This window comes from Ptychodera flava (assembly GCF_041260155.1).
Source record: "Ptychodera flava strain L36383 chromosome 3 unlocalized genomic scaffold, AS_Pfla_20210202 Scaffold_27__1_contigs__length_13241970_pilon, whole genome shotgun sequence".
Lineage (NCBI taxonomy): Eukaryota > Metazoa > Hemichordata > Enteropneusta > Ptychoderidae > Ptychodera > Ptychodera flava.
The window spans coordinates 2,155,441-2,178,351 of record NW_027248281.1 but is presented as its reverse complement, the minus strand read 5'-3'; the positions used below and the strand labels follow the sequence as shown (position 1 = coordinate 2,178,351).

General features: G+C 39.3%; 2 protein-coding genes across 4 annotated transcripts in view; one reads left to right on the top strand and one right to left on the bottom strand.

The window, feature by feature from the left end:
* Positions 1-495: 495 nt before the first annotated feature.
* Positions 496-9,540, bottom strand: LOC139126380 (uncharacterized). 2 transcript variants are annotated; one of them, XM_070692448.1, is made up of 5 exons: positions 9,299-9,517; positions 7,713-7,844; positions 4,686-4,851; positions 3,169-3,588; positions 496-1,327 (listed from the first exon to the last, which is right to left on the bottom strand). In XM_070692448.1, the coding sequence occupies exons 3-5, from the start codon at positions 4,738-4,740 to the stop codon at positions 1,215-1,217; spliced, it is 588 nt and encodes a 195-aa protein (XP_070548549.1). In that variant the 5' UTR covers positions 4,741-4,851; positions 7,713-7,844; positions 9,299-9,517; the 3' UTR covers positions 496-1,214. The 2 variants fall into 2 exon arrangements, with proteins under 2 accessions (XP_070548549.1, XP_070548548.1); XM_070692447.1 differs by lacking the exon at positions 7,713-7,844 and having other exon boundaries at positions 9,299-9,540.
* Positions 9,541-12,883: 3,343 nt separating this feature from the next.
* LOC139126317 (heat shock factor 2-binding protein-like) overlaps positions 12,884-22,911 on the top strand; it is a 42,907-nt gene continuing 32,879 nt past the window's right edge. The window contains exons 1-7 of one of the 2 annotated variants that reach the window (XM_070692391.1): positions 12,884-13,016; positions 14,565-14,675; positions 18,295-18,442; positions 19,132-19,235; positions 20,081-20,230; positions 20,734-20,866; positions 22,168-22,291. In XM_070692391.1, the coding sequence (XP_070548492.1) occupies positions 12,990-13,016; positions 14,565-14,675; positions 18,295-18,442; positions 19,132-19,235; positions 20,081-20,230; positions 20,734-20,866; positions 22,168-22,291 (797 nt within the window). In that variant the 5' untranslated portion in view covers positions 12,884-12,989. The remainder of the gene's footprint in view (positions 13,017-14,564; positions 14,676-18,294; positions 18,443-19,131; positions 19,236-20,080; positions 20,231-20,733; positions 20,867-22,167; positions 22,292-22,911) is intronic. The other variant, XM_070692392.1, reaches the window with a different exon arrangement.

The window sequence follows — 22,911 nt, the reverse complement described above, 5'->3', positions numbered from 1 at the left end:
GAGAAGAAATGTACAGTGATACTGTCGTAGTTTTGTTAGTTGTTTTCTTTGACGGCACGACACGTATCCACGTGTTCTGCCGTATGCATGATGTCAGATATTACACTGCACTTGTGCGATAATCCACAGTAGAACAGTACAATGCAATGCATAGAACAGGTGGGTGTCAATATAAATAGAATAACAACAGAACAAAGTCTGAGCGTGCGTGGTGTTGTAAATCAAATCCATCACCAGGTGTGTTATCAGTAAGGAGACTTTGGGAGTTGACTTTTTTCATGCAGTTCAATAAGAAAGTCATCACTTTGTGTTTCTGATGCAAATTAATCCATGTACAGTTAGTACAGGCGAGAGGTTGACAAATCCTGGCGGAAGTGCTAGTTACGAGATTCAATGTGATTTTCAGTATAACCGGAAAACAATTTTCGAAAAAGAAATTATTCTGAATTTTCAGTATAACCGGAAAACAATTTTCGAAAAAGAAATTATTCTGAATTTTGAAGCGTAAATAGTTATTTATTTAAGCCACTTATTAAAAAGACAAATCATTTCAATTAGTAACCTGTTTGCTTAATTTCTGATTTTGAAATGATGAGCTATGGTGTAGATAGTTTCAACAGTTGCATATAAAATTAATACAGGAGAAACGTCTAAATAACTGTATACGCATTTTTCACATTCATAATATATATTAGTAAACAACAATAAAATACAATTGATACATATGATTAATGTAACTCTAAGGATATACTAGTATCAAAAATTATATTTATGGTTATGTTCGAATTTGTCGCATCAAATTCTTGTCATTCACTAAATTGAGTCCTCGTTTAATAGTAGGTCCAGCATAATGAGCTTATGTGTAGATTTATCGGTGCTGAGTATATTTTAATCATGGGTACTGACATATCAATCGCGATTTCTGCTAAAATCTTCACAAAATAGATACTTATTGTCATTGTTTGATGTGAGATATTTGACATAGCATTCTGTATAGTCGTGAGCAAATTATGGATAACCTGCCAAGTGAACCAACAAAAAACATATATATGTATAAAATAATTGAAAATAACTTTAGAAAGTAAGTATTCATTGAAATCTAGCTTTCTCATATTCCTTGGCGAATGAACAGTAAAACTTCATATGTACTCTAAAATGTTAAGCGAAATTGACTTGGACATTACACTGGTTTTCATTGGTACAAGTTTTCAAGTTCATGGACAGATACTGCTTCCTTCTCCACAATGGTGTTTTGCCCTTGGTCCACGATTCTTACGTCGCTTCATGTTCTTTCTGCGGCATACGCACCGTTCTGTAGTGTTCTCTCCTTGAACAGGAAAATGAGAAAAAAAGAAGTCAGCCATGTTGAAACCTGTAATCGATAAAACCTGAAACCATTTTTCAATCAAGATTATAAACAATGTAACATCCTCTTTTCCTTTGAAATTCTCAACAAACTTTGTGTTTGTGAGATTGTGTCAAGACCTTCCAGACAAAGATGAGAGCTTACTCCAATTTCTTCCACATATAAATCTTTGACTTACAACCATCAAAACTGACTGGATTAAGTTTTGCGAGTCCACGAATGTTTTACGAATAAGCAGGTCACTGAACACAACCGAAAACTGAAAGACCTTCTGACTTTGTCTCCACAAATATTCTTATTCTTCGTTCAGATAATTGACGCTGATAAGGTCGATGGTTATGGAGTTCCCCCATCGGCCCATGACATCCGAACAAAAGACAGAATAATCCTGTTACATATACTAGTAGTAGCAAATATTGCGAGAAAATAGCAAGAAATGGATTTTCTTGCTAATTTGCGAGAATGCCGAGAGATTTCATTTTTTTCTCGCACTCAATCGGCGAAAATGTACGTCTGAATATGAAGTAACTGGCTTAGGTTGTTGCTCATGCCATAAATAATGGATTTTGCAGGGTAGTTTGGATGCAGGTCGGGTGGCAGAGTATTTTTCATAGTTTTATTTGATATAATATTTGATGAAACTATCGATTGTTCTGGACTTGATCCACAACACTACCATTCCTGCATCGTAAACATAACATTTTGGCTGACGGAATGATAGAATACGAACAGCAGCTATAACGCACTGGGTATGGATAAGTATATACCGATTTCACTAGAATGACGCTACTATCACGTGATACAGTCGGTTTATTCCTGTACAGATGTTAACATTTAGATAATTTCTTGGGTTTTCATTCTTCATCAGTCAGCCATATGTCTATCTAAACTGTTTCTTTTACCAAAGGACCGCAAGCTTGGCAAACAAACAATCATTTACAGCCGTTAGTCCTGGTACCTCAGTACTTCAGAGTCCAATGTCCTCTGTCTGAACTTCTTAAGTTAACCTACAAATGTTTTAATTTACACTGAGCCATTGGCCACATCAGCTAGCAGTACCAATAACACGAATAAACTGATACTGGGATCTCAGCTGCTGAGTCCATATCTTGGTTCTGTTTATTTCACCTAATAGCCTCGGTACGGTTAAATGGAGAAAATATAGACAAGATATCCTAAACATTACGTGAGTTCAGTTGTTGGGGAATGTTGAAACAGATACAGCCAAAGGTTCGTTCTCAATCGCAGAGAATGATTAACTCGTAAACGAGATATATTTAAATCGTTCGACGGCATTTCTCCAGCAAGTAGAAACTAGACAATCTGCAAATCATTGCTCTGGCATAAATGATGAGTTTTGACAAAGCGATACCAGACAGCTCAGTTAGTTTAAAAGAGATACTGACAAATGTTAGACTGCATCTAGAAGAGCAACATTTCAGAGTGATTGTCGTATTCAATTAATCGATCGGAAATTTAAAAATGTAATGATGATTTTCATAATAACTCGATCGAAAATTAAATGAAATCAACAAATATTAATTGTTATTCTCGAAACCTGAAGAGACGTTTATGTTGGTCACACGCCTTGGCAAAAAGATATGTCTGTGACATTTTTTTCAGGGATGCAGAAGTACATAATCAATAATCATAACAGAAAATGGATTCTCTCGATTAGTCATGCGACTAGATTTCAAAAAATGAAAGTGCTAGAACTAAGTGTGCCAGTCATGAGGAACACTGTCTCATTTTCTAAGTGCTACTGCATCACATTTTCATTTCATAATTTATTAAGATCTTACCCTGTATGACCTGTACTGCAAATCTTCCTGCACCTTGATCTAAGAACGTTGCTTCATCTTTCTTCTTTGTCGTTACCTTGACGATGTACTGCCCGCCATCTTTAATGCGGACGTCTCCAATGATGGCGGTAGTCACGATCTCCAGTCCAATGATGTGAACATCGAGGCAGAACTTGTTAGCAAGACATCTGCCAGAGAAACCCGAGTCCGAGTTGACCTCGTGTTTCATGGCCATCTTGCTATCTTTTTCTCTGTATAAAACCACATTGATGTAATCATCCACGCTGACTGGTTGAGAAGACATCAGTCTCATAGTGGCAGCTATAGGCTCCCCTGTCGACACTGTGTAGTTAACCTTGTTTGGAGACATCAGGGATACATCTTTAAAAGTTATTAAGTTGTGTTTTCCACATGATACACCTAGATAAAACAGAAAGACCTATTGAGGTAGTATGCGCCTCAAAAGTGAAAGACTTCAACTTTTTCTCAAACTTTCCTAAATGAAACTTTCAACTGTTCTCCTACCAAAACAAGAATTAAAATCTGGGGTCAGGTGCAAAGTTTAGAAGTAGTGAAACAAATTACTCAACATTTTGCGATATTTGAAATTTAAAATGGCATTTCTGGGGGGAGAAATAAAATTTTGGATTTTCGAAAAACTAAGACAGTGAAAGTTTTTCTTTCTACTAGAGCTTCAAAACGAGCCCCCACAAGTTGTAGATCAGAAAAAAATTACATAAATTTGAGTCCGAACATCTGTCATCGAGGCACTTTGACAGGTTATACAAATGTCCTGAATAATTTAGCTTTGTAACAATTTGCCCATCATTCCAAATTTTTTCATTGTCATTGATCGACCAAAGTTTTCAAACAGAGAATAAAAAGAACTGGTTCTGCAGAATATTGGAGTACCGATAGTTGTTCATCTGTAGTGGACTGTGTCACGTCTAAGCATGGTGTGACATCGACTAGTAACACGGCTTACAGTGCTTTGTTGGATACTTATGACACCGTGGAGTAAGTACGCTGAATAATCAAAAGCTACCTCGAAATTCTGGCATGGAAAGTCCTTGAAATTTGTGTCTATCGATCCCTGAAAACTTCGGTAGCCATTCAATGATGAACTATCAATATTCAACGATATTGACAATCTCCGCTGGTCTTCAAGTTCACTTTAGTCACGATAAGAATCATTTGTAATAAAAATTTCTGATTCAATGAGAGACTTATCCCAGAATTAGAATGTTGTGCTTCTTTGTAAAGGTTTCTTAAACTTTGCCAGCGTTGACCTTAGAACATAACATTTCTATTTGACAACTCAAAAAATATCGCCATGTATTTCATAAACGAAAATCAGACGAAGAGTTCATCCAGATTTATACCAACATATGACATTCTATCGGCTAATGTTCCGAAATGTATAATTTGAACCACAGTTATCGTCCGAACAAGTATTTTTCGACACGGACAAGAGCACAAAGCAACTTCCATTATTGAACAAAGGTTAATTATCTTACCTTGTTGAACGTAAGCCCCTACGACAAGAAATATGAGAATTGCCCTAATATCCATGGTTACTGTAGCCCATGGTAGAGTGACCCGTCGACTGAACTATTGGTTCTCGTAGGTAACGACCAAATGCAGCCTATCAGAGAGAGACTGAACTCAGCAGGTCTGTGTACTCTGTGTGAATAAGTACGCTTTGGTTAGCAATGTGACTTAAGTAGTGTGGGGTAGATGTTGAGTCATGTGGTCAAAACCAAATGGATAATTAGCGGCACACTCCACTATCCTTCATTTTTCTTGAAACGTCAAGTCATACTCAGGGGCCGTCAACCAGCCTATTTCAAGAAATTTCTATAAAAAGTGTTTTCAGTGTCTTTAGGACTGGTGTAAATGTAGCATTTAAAAGAATTTCAAGCAAAAAAAATGGCGGGGAAAGTATAAAAGTTGTTCAACTGCCTTCCCATCAAGATTTGAAAAACTTTCCCTTCCACCAAAAATACCCTCTCTTCTCTCCCAAACCAAAATGCCCAGTACCCCTCCACACCAGAAAAATTCCTAAGTCCCCGCTCTTCACCACAACAGTTCCCTGCTGCTCTTGTGCCTTCTAGTCCCAAATAGATTGTATTACCTTTCAGTTACTTTGTTACTTTGGACCGAAAAATCTCGTTCACGATAAACTTTGACTGTCGACGTATTTTATAAGTGCAGTTTTTGCTAGATTGAAGGAGTTTATCAAGCGTTGTTTATTGGTTGATAAGAAGACATTGCCAGTACAATTAATTGTTAACCTAACATATTCTACTTATAAATGCGTCATTGCTGTAATAACATTCAGCGTGCAAAAATATGGTCAAGTTATTCAGTGAGTGCGACATTGACACAAGAAATAAAACGAAATTTTCCTGCCCACTGATAACATAAGGAAATATATGCCCTCGCGCCACCGAACCACTTGCGAGCATCGTCTTTCACGAATAGCTTCATTGGCTGCCCCTGCGTACTGATCAATGACGAGCGGCACGCGTCTGTAAGCCATATCGGGATCCCGTAATACTATAGGCCGGTGAACCTTGCAACATGTCGCAGTGTGTGGTTTCATCCAACAAAAGTATATTTAAACAATCAGCACTTCATATCAACTGACGGGCCTCTTTGGTTTTACACCAAACATTACTTCCAAATATGTGACCCACATTATGACATATCAGCTTAGGATTTGAACTACAGAGGTACGTCACACTTCATTAGATGTTTTTAAGTCAAATCATCCTTACTTGTCATGTATGTTGATTAATTTGCTGCGTGATGTGGTACATATGTCAGAAAAAATTGCGGCTCTTCTGAATGAATGATGAATGAATGAATGAATGAATGAATGAATGAATGAATGAATGAATGAATGAATGAATGAATGAATGAATGAATGAATGAATGAATGTTAATGTATTAAACTGGTAAGTATGACAAGTCTGGAATACGCCATGGTGATGTTTGGCTCTCAGTATGTGATTATTTCAGATTGTTCGTGTGAAACACTCTCGTTTTTACTTTCTCTTTCTATATATACTATCCCATTCCCGGGTCCATCGTCCCCGACTCTAATCGCTCTGCGTACTGTGATAGATGAACACAGTATCAGCAGTTTGGTCAAAGTTAGACCACCATACTTTATTTGTATACTTTTGTGACCGGGTGCTTGATTACTTCTTGGAATACGTGGTTTATACGTAACTCATCTGCAACCGACGAATTTCCAAGGTTTCGACGCTCCTTAATTTTCGGGGACACAGTCTTATCTGGCTTTCATGTCCCGATGTCCATCTATCTTTCTGTCCATCTATCTTTCTGTCCATCTATCTTTCTGTCCATCTAAATCTGTATCTATGTTTAGTATGCTTTATTCAGATCGGCATATGTCGGGTTCTCTGCAGAAGCAAAAGTCTGTCGACATCATGGAAGCTTGATTTCAACAATTACACCCTTCTCTATTTGGCAGTTAAAAACTATCTACTGTTGATTGACCAATCAGAGTGCTCAATTCAGGGTGTTTTATTTACTCATAAAGCCTTGGTCACCAAATTCCAGAAAACGAATGACAGCGCCGTAGTAAAGTACTGTCCAATCAAAAGTGAACATGTCATATTCTGTAGACATCTGGTACGTTTTAATATTCAAATTTGGTAACACAGTGGAAACCAGCTGCAACAAAAAATCTGCTGTGCCCTAGGGCATTTATATAATGTGCCCTAGGGCATTTATAGGATGTTCCATTACATTGGAAGGCTATTTCACAAATAAAAGTTTTAATTCATATCCTAAACATGTTACATTGACAAAGGGACGGTTGACGTAAACACATTGAAAACGAAAATATATCAGTTAGGGGCGATAGTTTTTAAGTCGGATAAAACCCTCGTACTCGGGCTCTTCTGGTATATAAAGTCCAACCCTACGATAAAATGTCTCGGCCTGCGGCCTCGACATTATATCGTTGGGTTGGACTTTATATACCAGAAGAGCCCTCGTACTCGGGCTTTATCCTATACTTGACAGGGTTATGTTTTTCAGTCAAATTCTCTGTACTTCAAAGCCATATGGCGGCCATGATGTTACTATAGAGGAGTACGATCTTTTAGAAATTCTTTCATTGCCCAGCTGTCTCATCATAGTATCAAAGCAGAACTGCATTATTGACAGTCAGAATATACACCATACAAGTTGAGAATACTTCACATACAATATGCAAGTACAGACTCGATTGACCTGTACTGACCTGTTGGTGTCGCCATGCATGTGATTTAGGGAACGGTCATCTGTTCTTTGGGGGCGGAAAAATGTTTGGTTAATGGGTATTGATGTTGAAAACTGATTTTACCAACGTATGCATGCCATTTGTTTAAACATGTTTGAACATTTTTGGACTTCTATGGTAACAAAGGAACCAACTTTGAGTTCTAAAATCATGTGTCATTTCGTCAAGTTTTATGACATTTGAAGCCATCATAGTAATATTTTAAAACTGGCGAGTGGTACTTTACCTTTCAAAACACACTTTTGACCACTGGTGGACCATTAATGTTTCACATTTTCGGTGCTTTCATTTGCGCTCACAACATGGTTCCGGTTTTTTTGTATCGATAAGATGTCAAAGGTAACGGTATACTCAGTGCCTGAAAGGTATACAGTCACCTGTAATCTAAATATGTCCATATACGGTCAAAGGGGCGTTCCTTGGTATTAAAAATGCACATGTGAGGGCGCTGTTTTTATAAAGCGGCCACCCGCTTAAAATCTGTGATTGGTTAGATTTTCTCTTTCCATGGTAACTGTGGCAAAATTGGAACCAGGTGACAGTATACCTTTGAGTATCGTTTACATGCTTCTTAGAATGTTTTTCTCTCGGAGCCCGGAGTTCTTTAATGTAGATTAAATTTGAAAGTTTGTTTCCACCTTGATCTGTTTTACATTCAACATGAAAAGAAAAGTTGGTCACAGAATTCAAATAATATAATATGGAGTAATGATGAACCACCTTAATCTTCATTCGGTGGCCGAATTTTGCGAAATAGATCACTGAAGAGGGCACTTCATAGGGTCAAATGCGATGAAAATTGCTTTACAAATACTTTATTTTCTGAAATGCAGGTGTAGAAAGAAACGATTTACTTTATCAGTTCGCCCCTACATGCCCCCTCCAATCACAATGGTTCATTCCCCACAAGCGTGACAAGGGCCAGGTGGACAAAGTCGAAAGTTCAGAAGTTATTGAATTGAATGGTATACTTCCTTGCCAGACAACAACAAAATAGCATAGCTGTTTATGATTTAATAAAAATAAAACTTGGCCTTGTTTAAAAGTAAACTCTTCCAATTACATGGCCAAACTGAGCGACTAGGAACGTATTACATAAAGGCTCGTATTGTAAAAAACCTAGGACTTACTATACATGTATTGTGTATAGACAAACACACTGACCCTATACAATACATGTAGTCCACCACAATAATAGGGATATATGACATGTTAAAAACACAATTCCATGATTTTATTTAGGTCTCCGTTCACCATAGTTTGTTAGATTGGAGATTTTCAATCTATTTCGACTTTGAACTCATGCAAGGTATGTGAGGAGTTCAAAGTCGAAGTGGCTGAACTGGCAATGCTTTGATGACCAGTGACGTCTCTGTATTCGGGACACGCATTGATAAAAGAAGGGCAAAAAAGCGGAACCAAATGACAGAAAAATATTGCGCAACGAAAATTTCCATTTTTTCCTAGGGGATTTACAGAGAAGTGAACATTAGGCATAGATATCCTTTTAAATGGGAACTGTTGAATAGTTTCAGCAAGATGTAGATATTCATTGAATAAAGATTTGCAGATAAATGCGATTTGCGAGCATTCACATCAACTTGGCCATATGTACGCAGTAGACTGTGTTTGACACCGCGGAGCTCAGTAAACCAGTGGCCAGAAGGACTACAAATCACTAAACAAAGCACGTGGACATACTTGATTGCAAAAGTCTGGTATTTTAACTCTTTGCCCTCCTGCTAATGTCATGCAACCTTTGGCGGTGTAAGTCTATGACCCAGAGTGGATTAATCTGTCTTCGATACTTACCGACAGTCCACTGTTAGGTGTTTATCCTAACGCCATTTCAACTTCTCACCTAGTAGTTGTGCCTGCTCGGTAAGCTTAATAGCGTCGCCAACGTCAAGATTCAGCGAGTTAAAGAGTGTACAAGTTATTTTCAAGAATTTCAACATTTCGGAAGGCTCGGATTTGTCTGTTCGCCTTAGTTTTAACTTAACTGTCGAATTTTCAGCTACTATAGGCAATATGGCCGATGAATTTGGCTGACGTGTTTTCTTCTTTTGGGGGGGTTTCCCGCTAGGATTTCCCGTTTCTGGCTACTTCCTTGTCATCGCTGATCGACGAACCTTACGATTTAACCACGCGGGTGAGGGGGATAAAACTATTGAGAGTAGGTCAACTTTCTTTTTATTTTCTCCTTTTGAAAGAAAATTATTGACCCAGCCCCGGCATTGTGGCAAATTCGGATTTACAAACTGGTGAAATCTGAAAAATTTGCAATGTACGACAAATTAAGGAAAAGCTGACTGCTATGAGTTAAAGTTGTTATTACTCTCTCATGGTCAAAGTTATATCAGACGGTGTGACACATTTTAACGAATTCAAGTAGATAAACGATATAATTTATGAAGCCTTTCTGTGAAATTTACAGGAATGTCAGTTTATTTTCAATAGACGGGTTGACAGGCTAAGGCAAAATTAAAAGTCTGTCTATCTGTAATTTTACCGTTAGAATGTACTCAATGTGCTAAATATGCTGTATAGGTTATAAAGGCTTGCATAAGCGATGTACATTGCCAAACAATTAGCCGTAAAGTCTTCCGTGTGCCAAGTCGCCTATGGAAGTGCACCGGTATTTGTTTCGCGCACGCACCGCACGAGTCTTTAGGGGCCGTGGATAATTAAAACACGCGCACAGCAAACGTGACCCCCCCCCCCCCCGTTTAGGCGGGGGTGAGTGGTTTGGCTGTATTTCGATTTACCGTGCGCAAAAATCGCACTACATATTTTTCACATCAATATCTCGCTCCACGCTTTACTGTATCGCAAAATATCGCGCTATATGGTTTGGCGTGTACCAGTTAGTCGAGTATTTCTGTCTGTTGGTTCTCCACTATGTTACTGGATGCTTTAGGGACCGTTCAGTTTTTACGGCCTGGGGGGGGGCGGTAAAATCTTGTCGCCGGTGTTCAAAAAAATATAGACCCCCCTGCATTTTTCGTGAAAAAAAGATGACCCCCCCCCTTTGTCAGACGAAAAAATTGATGAACCCCCCCCCCCCCCGCTGAAAAATAACCAAAACCCATATGTCAAATTTACCCGCACGGTTTGGATTTGAACTCCGGTACGCGGCGCACTTTATTTGTGTAGCAGAGATGCCAGTGCACAAACTTCTCAGCCACATCCATGCAAATGTCTGTTAATTAGGAAAACTGTAAGGCAATTTTTAACTTCATTTCCATAGACAACTTATGTCCATGGACATTGTATAAAGTAACCTTTATTGGAGTGGTTCGCCAAAGGCAGCCCTCTGGTTAAGAGGGTCATGGGCCATTATGTAAAGTCAACTTTATTCTAATGGGCCACCAAAGGTGGCCCGCTGGTAAAGAGGGTCGATCATGGCCATTGCATAAAGTAAACTTTACTGGACAGGGCCGCTGAAGGCGTCCGGCCGTTAAGATGGTCATGGGGTATTACAATAAAGTCCGGCGGCCCACCGGTAAAGAGGGTCGATCATGGCCATTGCATGAAGTAAACTTAATTTGAGTGGCTGCTAAAGGAGTCTGCCCGTTAAGAGGGTCATGGGTAATACATTAAGTATATTTATTGTAGTGGGCCGCCGAAGGCGGGCCGCCGGTAAAGAGGGTTGATCATGGCCATGGCATAAAGTGAACTTTATTTTAGGTATTATGTTTTTGAAAATGTGGTGACCCCCCCCCCTTTCCTACCAGTAAAAGCGATGACCCCCCCTTCGCGGATTCCAAATTTTGATGACCCCCCCCTGGATTTTGCCGCCCCCCCCCGGCCGTAAAAACTGAACGGTCCCTTATGTTGTGGGTTCGAACCAGATTGAAAACACTGTATATTCTTAACCATAGGTATGATACAGAATGAGGCTGGGTTGGATTTTCGCACTTCAAAACTTTCGTTTAGAAGGGGGAGGGGGTTGAGGCCAAACGAACGTAGTTTCGTTTACCATGCGCATGCTTTAATTATCCACGGCCCCTGTAACCGGGATGAGAGTCACTTCAGCCGCAGAAATTAACGCACGGCCCTTCCATTGTTATTGCACCCCTCTTAAAATGGCACGGTCCTTCATTCGCAAGGCCAGAAGGCCTAATATAGCCCAAAAGCGCAAGCCGTTCATTTTGGGTACAGTTAACCCGGTCATTGTTCGTTTATCTCGGCCTTTGAGAATAGCTTTTCAAAAACTAATCTGGAATGCGGGCACTCACAGGTATTCAGGGTATAGATATAACAGACTCTTAATACACAATGGATATGTTGTTATCAGAGACCAGAAAAATGCCTAACGAAATTCTCTCATTTTAACGGCATTATAAATTTTGCGGAAGGCAGCGCATCTTCTTAATTCATAATATCAAACGTAAACAGGGAAATTTGTTTTTTAAATTCATAATAGAGTGTGTGCTATAATATTCATTCACGACTACAACACTCAAATACTTAACAATGGTAGTTCCATGTTTTTAACTGTGCTCAAAATCTGGTTGTGCTCAGGAGAAAACGATAATACATTATTCTGGTTGCTTGTCTCCAGTGACAGTGTGGATGTTTTCACTTTTGTTTTCTCTCTCCACTCGCTCCGATCGCCAAATATCCCCACCAAAACTGAATATACTTACTGTTCACAGGTAACGTAAATCCATCCTAAATACAGATTATTTAACATAACACTGCTTTCGTGGAAATGCTTATGTGTTCATCACTTTATATACTATATAGGGCATTGACAACAACGCACAAGAACATCTACTATTACGGAAGCTATTACGTAAATTATATGCGGTATATGTTCTACCGAGAAGTCAAACAACGTGAAACGGAAGTTGATGTCGTGAAACTTCGAATGAATTTGTTTAAAACTTATATTTACCCCGCTATCATTTCACCCCGGTCAATGTACGCGAACGCTAAATACTTCGTATTTCTCTTTTTTGAGCGTATGTTCATCTATCAAACGGAAACGCTCAGTCTCGGTCTAAGAATTTGACAATTATAACATCCGGCTTAATTCTTGGATGGACAGAAAGTGTGTTTATAAGTGCTTAAAATATATTCCTACGAATTTGACATGTGGAATGTAGTAGAGGCCTTATGCGTTTATTGGCATTTTGAAAAGTTAGATGGTCATCAGTGACAATAAACAAAGCTGTTCGTGTGAAGGAGGTTTTTTGTTGGGATGGCGAATCAGTCGCGCCATATTTGTGCAGAAGGCACCGTGGCACTGGTAACTTTCTGAAACGTCTCAAATATGTACATCCAAAATGAATCTGAAACTGAAGCTGGCGATAAAAGCAATCATAAACTTCGGCGCGCATCTGCGTAAACATTTGATATTTGTATTGTGGCTCAAGACACTAGACAGTCGACAGTCTTCCAACAGTTTATGATATAGAGTTAGAAGTTTGAGGAAGTCAGTCTTGATCATGAATGAAACTTTACCTCTATATGAATCACATTCCAGGAGAGTAACATGGAAAATGATTTAGTTGAAAGAGCCGTAAGTTGATCGGAGTTTTGTTCATACATGTGATATCGCTCCCAGCTGGATTTGTTCCCTGATTTGGAACAGCTTCGTCCAGCTGGATTGGCAGGCAAAGGGAAGTGCAAGTTACACTGTTGCATTGCTACCTACAGGCTTTTAAGCTTGAATAGCTAGTTTTCTTTCAAGAAAAATGAACCTTCAGCGACTTCCCACCAACAACTTCGCGAGGCTGAAGTACTGGCTGTACTGGGCAGGTGCCGCCAACTGAGCTATATTCTGTTCATTCGAAAAGGTGTTGGTGCGCGCATTTTGTCGGCGGGCGGGTAAATTTCAAAACTAATCAGCAGGCGGGGAGAAAAATCGATATTTACTGTGGATGGGGAAGAAATTTCATTATTTCAGTGGGCGGGGAGAAAAGTTTTGATAGTGGGTATCGGAAGATACGTGGAGGGAGAGGAGTGCAGTGGTTGATGGAACTTGAGGGGAGATTTACTTAGGAAGCAATGTTCCAAGGTATGTACTGCTAGCTGCTCGCACCGTTTTGCGTTGATCTGGGTTGCCTAGTGGTCATCCAGAGGGCAATGGGGAATTTCAGTAGTGGGGAGAGGGTAGTGGGGAGCTTGAATTGTTGTGGGTAGTGGGGAGCGGGCAGATACCGTAGATACTGGAAGGCAGAGCCAAAGCATCAAAATTTAGTGGGAGGGCATATTTTCCCTGTTTGCCAGTGGGAAGGCATTTACGAACAGCTCTACTTTCCCCTCCAAATTTTAGGTCAAGGTAAAAAATAAGTAAATATTTCATGTAAACCATGGAAAATCTTCATCATAAAAACACAGCTGGAGAATAAACGGGATCGAGGACCAGACCACATCATTCTGATGTTTGTGAAGTCGCTTTGAATACAGGGCTTAGGTTTTGCGAACGCCGCTGGCAGCTGTAGCTACTTCCGACAGCTGCCTGCCAGTGTCGGTCACTTCACTAGCTGCGGGCCGATTATTGAGATTTTCAAACAGAAACAGTTTGCTAATGAACATGTATTTGAGTAACCAACCGGAACTTACATGTAAGTGTTGATGAGCTTTAAGATTTATCAAGGAGGACGGAGACAAATGAGACATGTCGGTTTATTTTTCCATGGAGGATACTTTCTTCTTCAAAATCACGTATCTGCTGAATGCACACTGCACATGGATACTTCAAACAGTGGTTTGAGAATGTTATACTCACAGTGTACAGTGTTTACAGTGTACTGTAGCCATAAGTTATTCTAGAAGGCCAAAGTAAGTAATTTTGTTCTGCGTCCACTCAAAATTCCAAAAGGGGATCAAAGTCAGGTAGTTATGTTAAAAACATGCATTAAAAGTATAACAAAAAATCTATATGCCATTATTTAAAAGATATCTCACAATGAATGTCTGTATATAATCTGTGTGATGGTCAATTGTACTTAATCTAATCTATGCAATGGTTGCTTTAAGTATAATCCTTGTTGTGGTTGATTTATGTATAATGGATGTGATATTTGATGTGGTTTACTTATTTGTATGCCTTTCCATTGCTTAGGTGTGCCTAGCTAAGGAAGTGAAAACAAATTATCAAGTTGTTCTGCAACAATGGAAGGAGTATAATGAAAGCTGGTTGAAACTGATCGAAGAGCCTCGTTGTAGTGTTCCTGTAAGTTGACCACATTCCGTGAATAACATCCTTTGCAGTGTAAATAAACTACTAGCTATCAAATGTAAATTATATCACATCAACTTCCCATGTGTGTCCCACACGCATAACTTTTTAAATGAACGTTCACTCTTAGAATTCCATTTTTCAGTATAATCACTTCACAAGTTTCTGTCATTGCTTTTGTTCAATACAATATGTAGTGATGCGTAACCAGGATTTCCCAGTCATTGTACCAGTGCTTACTCCTGGTACACAAAAGTACTCACGTGAGAACATAAAGCACTCTTAGACTACTGCTTCCTCATTTGCAGAAAGATTCGAGTTCACCCAAACCTTCTGTGTTCAATATTTACCTCAGCCCTCTCTATCCATATTCACCCCAGCCCTCTCTGTCCATATTCACCCCAGCCCTCTCTGTCCATATTCACCCCAGCCCTCTCTGTCCATATTCACCCCAGCCCTCTCTGTCCATATTCACCCCAGCGTATCTGTCCATATTCACCCCAGCCCTATCTGTCCATATTCACCCCAGCCCTGTCTGTCCATATTCACCCCAGCCCTATCTGTCCATATTCACCCCAGCCCTCTCTGTCCATATTCACCCCAGCCCTCTCTGTCCATATTCAACTCAGCCCTATCTGTCCATATTCACCCCAGCCCTGTCTGTCCATATTCACCCCAGCCCTGTCTGTCCATATTCACCGTAGCTCTCTCTATCCATATTCACCCACCCCTCTCTGTCCATATTCACCCCAGCCCTGTCTGTCCATATTCACCACAGCCCTCTCTGTCCATATTCACCCCAGCCGGCCTCTCTGTCCATATTCACCTCAGCCCTATCTGTCCATATTCACCCAGCTCTCTCTATCCATATTTACCCCAGCCTATCTGTCCATATTCACCCCAGCCCTCTCTGTCCATATTCACCCCAGCCCTCTCTGTCCATATTCACCTCATGCAGCCCTCTCTGTCCATATTCACCCCAGCTCTCTCTATCCATATTCACCCCAGCCCTCTCTGTCCATATTCACCCCAGCCCTCTCTGTTTGATATTCACCACAGCTCTCTGTCCATATTCACCCCAGCCCGGCCTCTCTGTCCATATTCACTTAAGCCCTATCTGTCCATATTCACCCCGGGGCCAGCCCTATCTGTCCATATTCACCCCAGCCCTCTCTGTCCATATTCACGTCAGCCCTCTCTGTCCATATTCACCCTAGCCCTGTCTGTCCATATTCACCCCAGCCCTCTCTATCCATATTCACCCAGCCCTCTCTGTCCATATTCACCCCAGCCCTCTCTGTCCATATTCACCCCAGCCCTCTCTGTCCATATTCACCCCAGCCCTGCCTGTCGATCATCCCAGCCCGGCCTCTCTGTCCATATTCACCTCAGCCCTATCTGTCCATATTCACCTCAGCCCTATCTGTCCATATTCACCTCAGCCCTCTCTGTCCATATTCACCCCAGCCCTCTCTGTCCATATTCACCCCAGCCCTGTCTGTCCATATTCACCCCAGCCCTATCTGTCAGCCCTGTCTGTTCATATTCACCCCAGCCCTGTCTGTCCATATTCACCCCTGCCCTGTCTGTCCATATTCACCCCAGCCCTCTCTGTCCATATGATATAATACCCAACATCGCCTGCATGAGTGTCATTTGTGCTGTGTCAGACACGAGAACAAAGTCCAATGTCTGACGCGGCACAAATGACACGAATGCTGATACGATGCAAGGAACTGGCGATATGGGTATTATATCATTAGAGGTTATAAACGGTGCGCTCGGGTATTGGTTGCGGATATAAGACCTCGGGGTGAAAATTAGCATATTTGGCGGGAAATAATCACCGAGCGAAGCGAGGTGATTATTTCACCCAAATATGCTAATTTTCACCCCAGAGGTCTTATATCCGCAACCAAATACCCGAGCGCACCGTTTATAACCTCATTATAATATGTTGAAGTTAAAAACAAGTGGACAATTTTGTTATTTAGGGCCGAAGTTGGAACGACAGTTCAGGAGCGCCCAGCCTCATACAAACTCTAAAAAAGAACGTTTCAGAACGCGCGCGCGTGCACAGTTGCATTCATAAACTACGGTTACGCAACGCATCGACATCGCGATTAGACATCGAACTTGAAGAATTTTTTCTTTAAAAAAACGCTCATAAAACTTTAAAAAATTGTGGTGTTGTTACACAGACTCCGCTACTTACAGAAACTCTTCATATTTTGGTTCGTCAAGCTGCATTAGGTTAAAATTTAACGATCAAAAACAATCTGAAGCCATAGACTTGTTCGACATTACGGCGCGTTGAACTCTCAAGTTGGCGTTCGAAATTTGCGCGAGCTCAAATGTTACGCGGCGCGCAGGTCTTCTTGTTGAGAATATAAACCCCGGCTCCAGCCAATCAGATTGCCGGATTCCAGCCAAGCATATTATAATACCAGTTGATGGCGCAAATATAGCGATATGGTTGGTCGAGATGCGAAAAGAACCGTGGTATATTGGCAATATACCACAGCTGGCATACGAGCGAGCTCTCAGCTTGAGCAAAAATCCGTTTATGACGGTCCACGTCAGAATTTCAATATATTGTTATGATGTAATGACAATAAATCGCACCCAGCCATGGTTTACCTCTCCATTTTGACCAGTTCACTTCATATATGCACTCGCTATCGCTCGTGCATATATGTCGTGAACTGGTCAAAATCTCATGGTATACCATCGCTGGGTGTGCTTTATTGCTTAAATAACCAATTTATCATATACCCATGCCCAGAATTTTACTAATACTTACGAAAAACCTTAAATTTTGAGGCTTTACTTTATGATGCCTTGCGCATAAATATCGAAATATTTGTGTGAACAGGCTTTATTCATAAACTATACAATGAAGTCAACATCATGCGCGACATCGCTGCAAGTCCTCCATATCTCAATGAACCCCAAGAAGAAAGACACCGGAATTCAAAAATTGTTGTACAGGGGAAACTTTGTAAGGTGCAACATGCTAGAATTGTAACCGATCAAAAACTCTCCTTAAATTGCTTTCAAATTTAGTCTCTCCTGATTTTGATCGTGCTTGATCGTTCTACGGCACAGAGAGGAACTGCCATTTTTTACACTGAGAGTTGCCATGTCAACAAGCATTGCGCGCAACATCGCTGTCACGCCAGGCGCTCGCTACCTTGTACTTTGATCGGAGGTAGGCTGTTCCATGCGAATGGCAGAATGTTTGCTGAGCTTGTCTAAAAAAATACAAGAACCATAACAGAAAAACCATGCTAGGCTCAACAGGTTATTTCCATATTTAGCAACCCAAAATATCAATGTTCCTCAAAGCCCTTCAAATTTTTACGTTGGTGACATGGCTTCACAGGCGGAGAGTGGAGAGCAGGCAGTTTGTTTATTTATGTTGTTTACCATCAAATTGCAAAATATATAGTTCACAAACATTCAAAACCGATGACATTTATCGTGCATATCTCTTGTAAAACGTGAAACATCAGGGCTGATATTTTATGGTAAATGTCATGAGGATGGAGCAATATGGGCATTAGAATATAGTGGTTCTTTATCATATTTTTGTAATTTCTTTGTCTCTCAGCCATCCAACAATGCCAGTACAGTTACCATACCAGCCCATCTAGTTGATAGATTAATGGCAGACACCAAAAACTTGAAGGAAATGCTTCCAAAGGTCATCAACTCTGAGTATATCAGAACATTTCACAAATTACATTCTGCTGAAGAAGGTAAACCATAATTTATAGAAATTGTTACGTGTTGATAGGTGAGATCATTTCAGATATAGGATGACACATCATGAAAAAAGTGTGCTACATATTGACCATCAGATTGCTAACTAGTCAGTTTTTTCAAGTTCATGAAGATATCTATTGATGATAACACCAATTGATGTTTGTCATTGACTTCTAATTAAGGCTTGTGATAAATTTTTGTGAAGAAAGTTGTTATAATCTCAGATGAGACAATCAGCGACACTTTATTCCTGAAACAACTACCGGTAAATGTTTTTCATTGAGAGATTTATTAACCCTTTGAGTACCAAAGTCAATTTTTGTTGCCCTTACAGAATATAACGCCAACAACTTTTCAGACATCAAGACAATTTTTTTCAGATTTTTCCCAAACTTGTGCTCAAAAATTGTAACCAATTAAAAAGTTATGCCCATTTGATCCAAAACTAACATAAAAAATACAGAAAAATTCATAAAAATTAGTAACATGTTACACTGAAATTTTAAAGAGAAAAAATTTCAGCACTCAAGGGGTTAAGAAATACATGATATACTGTGAAGGTGGATTGACTAAGTATGTCTGAAGTTTTAAAATTCATAATGATGAAGTGAGTTTCAGCAAGATGCCACACAGTATTTACATGTTGGAAGGCAAAAATTTATTTTGGTGGTTGTATTCACAGAAGTCAAGAATTTAGAGAGAGAACTTAAGCATTCCTGCAGTGAAGTAGAATATTGGAAAGCCAGATATCAAACAACATTAGAAGAGTTAGAGAAAGAAAAGGCGGTAAATTTTGTGACAATTCTCAGTCAGTAATGATAGGAGTGTAATCTTTATAGATGCAAGGCATGTTTCAATGAAACTTGGAAATACATGTATTAGTTTATAGTGTTTAACTTGGCTGGTCCCCGCCTCAGTGACAAGCACAAAGAGGCAGGTAATGGGAAACCGCCATGTATCAAATTACGAAATCTGATTGGTTGAATCATGGGGCGCTGTCATTGGCTGTTCAATTTTACTTGGAAGTCAAGCTAAAATTATCACAGTTTCACGATGTGAACGTGGCTAGAATGTAACCAAGGATTTAATAACCATACCTACAAGTTTTGAAATGTTGGCAGCTACCAGATTAGACTAAAAAACACACAACAAGAAAGGATGCACTGTGTGCGGACATGCACGATTAACAACTTCCAGGAAACCAAAAACTGTCTCATTTCAAAATGGCGGTTTGCCTGTATCTTACTACGTGCTGCTTGTCAGGTCACATGAGACTCAGTGATCAGCGAAAGTGTTTAAATAGAATCACAATACAGTGCACAGGTTGAAAATTTGGTACTGTCACCCTGGCTTCAAATTACCCAAGTGTTACATTGAGTAGGATGTATTCAACCAGTCTGTCAGAAAAAATATATGCTGATGGTGAAAAATTAATTAGTTGTTGTTTAATGTTTGGAATAGACAATACAAGTAGTCTTCTTGTAGGCTGTTAAAAATATGAGTATTAAAGGAAACACTTCAAGGATGATATAATTGCTTCATTGAGGTGTGCATCAAACTTTTGTACATTTATGGCTCCATAGATCTGCTCTAAGATATCCTATATTGTATTGTTTGTGTGTTCTATGTAGGAGAAGATTAGAATTCACTGTGAATTATCAGAGGTAAACAAAGAACTGAGTGACCAGTCAGAGTACTGTGCTAGTTTAGGATCAGCTGTTTGTACCTTGCTGTGGAGAGTGTCCAGAAATGAAGATAGTGTCCATTCATTCATTGTTGGGGTGAGTTTTAGAAAAAATTTGACAAAATCCGAGCAAAAACCCATGGCTATCATGTGTGACATTTAATTTACAAGTAGCATAGATGATAAGGTATTGTTGCAACAGCATCAGCTGAATAATTTTATCAATGATCACTGGAAACATAGAATAAAGGAAGACTGTTGATTTGTTTCATGTTATGAAGCATAGCCGGTATTCAAGATCTGGGAATGGTAAATCAAGATGGCTGGTTAAGAATCACCAATATTTGTTTTTGAAACTTTCAGTAAAGCTACTTTGAAATTTGAAGCGCCTTACAGATTGGTGTATTTCAGTACAATTTGATATTAATTACAGAATGACAACACAATCACTATTCCAGTCTATTCCAAAAATTGGATTTGCCAAGCCTGTCCTTTGGATATTACTGATTTGTCCATTATTCTACTGGCTTCCCTCAAAAATCTCATTGTAATTTGTTTTCGTTAGCAATTTCACTGAACTGTTTCTAATATTTTTTGCAGTCCAAAGTTGCTGATTTTCTGATCATAGTACGCCATACAATGGAAAGCTATATTGCAACATATCAAGATGAGATGCCAGATGAACACACTGATGAATCACAGTTTGTACTTGCATTGTGTGGAATTATTACAAGTAAGTCAAGATGATTTATTATATTGCATTTTGCAGAAGCAAGATCTACAGACGTTTTACAGTTAAAGGACCAGTAGTAACCTTTTACAATATTTTTCACAATTTTGTTTTGATGTCAATTGAAGTTTCTTGTTCTACTCATCAAAGCTTGCAAAACACATATGATTGACATGGGGTATCTGTGGTTGAGTATCCCATGGGGTATCTGTGGTTGAGTGTCCCATGGGGTATCTGTGGTTGAGTGTCCCATGGGGTATCTGTGGTTGAGTGTCCCATGGGGTATCTGTGGTTGAGTATCCCATGGTTTTATCACAGTCAGCTGTGAATGCATTATTGCTATAGGAAACATCCTGCCATAGACACCAAAAGTGTGGCTGTAATCAATCTATGTTGTGGAATTTAGACACAAGGATTTTGTTTGTTTTGCCTGTTTGGTTATTTACAGCATGTGACACATTGTAACAGGAAAGCTTTTCTATCACTGTGACAGATTGTTTTGGAGTTATGACATAGATAATGTATATGGCTAAATAACAGTTATAATATAATGGTTCTCTAACATTTTCTGATTTGCACAATGCCATTGTAGCATGTGGTGCAACACATACTTTATCTAGCAATACAACCAGGTTTTTGAGATTTTGTTTGGTCTTTTTGTTTTTTGGGCCTTTTTTTTGGGGGGGGGGGTTAATGGCTCATAATCTGTGACTTTTAAACAATTGCTGTAATTTCAAGAGCTAGAATATATTGGTTAGATTGGCTGGCAGAACAGCTAGTGAGTTGAATTAATGTTTGCCAGTATGATAATTGAAGGTGATATGTGTGCAAAAACAAACAAAATTGTAGAGTGAAACTTATCTATATAGCAACAGGTAATTCACCAAAATTGACTTTTACAATTCAAAAGGGAAAACTCTGCTATAAAGCTGGCATAAATGACCCACAAACTGCTTTTAAAAAACTTTTGTATATCAACCCATGGACCTGTCAGAATATCTAAACCTCCTCAGAGTGTTATGATATTGGTATTAGGTATTTAGATGATACTCTGACCTTCATGTGTATATTTCATCATTCTCTGTTGGTTTTCATTTATTGATGTCGGATCTGACTGTCAGTGTTTTTCACTATCATTTCAGACATAGCTGTTGATATACAGATCTGACTGTCAGTAATTTTCACTATCATTTCAGACATAGCTGTTGATGTGCAGATCTGACTGTCAGTGTTTTTCACTATCATTTCAGACATAGCTGTTGATGTACAGATCTGACTGTCAGTGATTTTCACTATCATTTCAGACATAGCTGCCTTTGCCTGTGGACGTGAGTTTTTAGTAACCAATAGTAACGGACGGAGCCTGCTAGAAACCATGATTTCTGTCTTGTCTAACACCCCAGTCAATCACAGTGCAAAACTTAGAAGGTTAGTCTCTTAACTCAACTGTTATTTACTGGCAAAATGTTTTCAGTTTAGATTCGTGAAGTGGATGCTTACATATGACTAGAATTCAGTAAGGTATAGCAAATCTGATCAATGACCTAGCGACTTCCTCATTCAATGTTGTCATGGAAACAAGCTGAAATGTCCTTGATTTGTGTACTTAACAAATTGTAACACCAATCTACCAGAGATTCAGATTGTACAGTACACTGGTATCCAAGTCTGAGCATCCATATCTACAAAGTACAGTGACCTGGTCATTGCAATCAAAACACCTTGTCTAGTGAGACTGTGCTGTTAAAATTCAATAAAATAGGAAATCACAAGTGCATGGAACGTGAATATATCTGCCATACGTTAGGATACTGTTAAAACAAATTATACTTATAATATTATAATTATTACAATGTAAGAGTGTCACAAGGGTATTATATGCCTTGAAATTGAAAGACTTAACCTTTTCACAAACTTTCATCAACAAAACCATAAACTATTATCTTTAAAAATCAAGAGTAGAAATCAAGGGGTCATCATGCAAAATGGGTACCATGGAAACACATCACATGTCCTTTTATTTTGTTGATATTTGAAATTCAAAATAG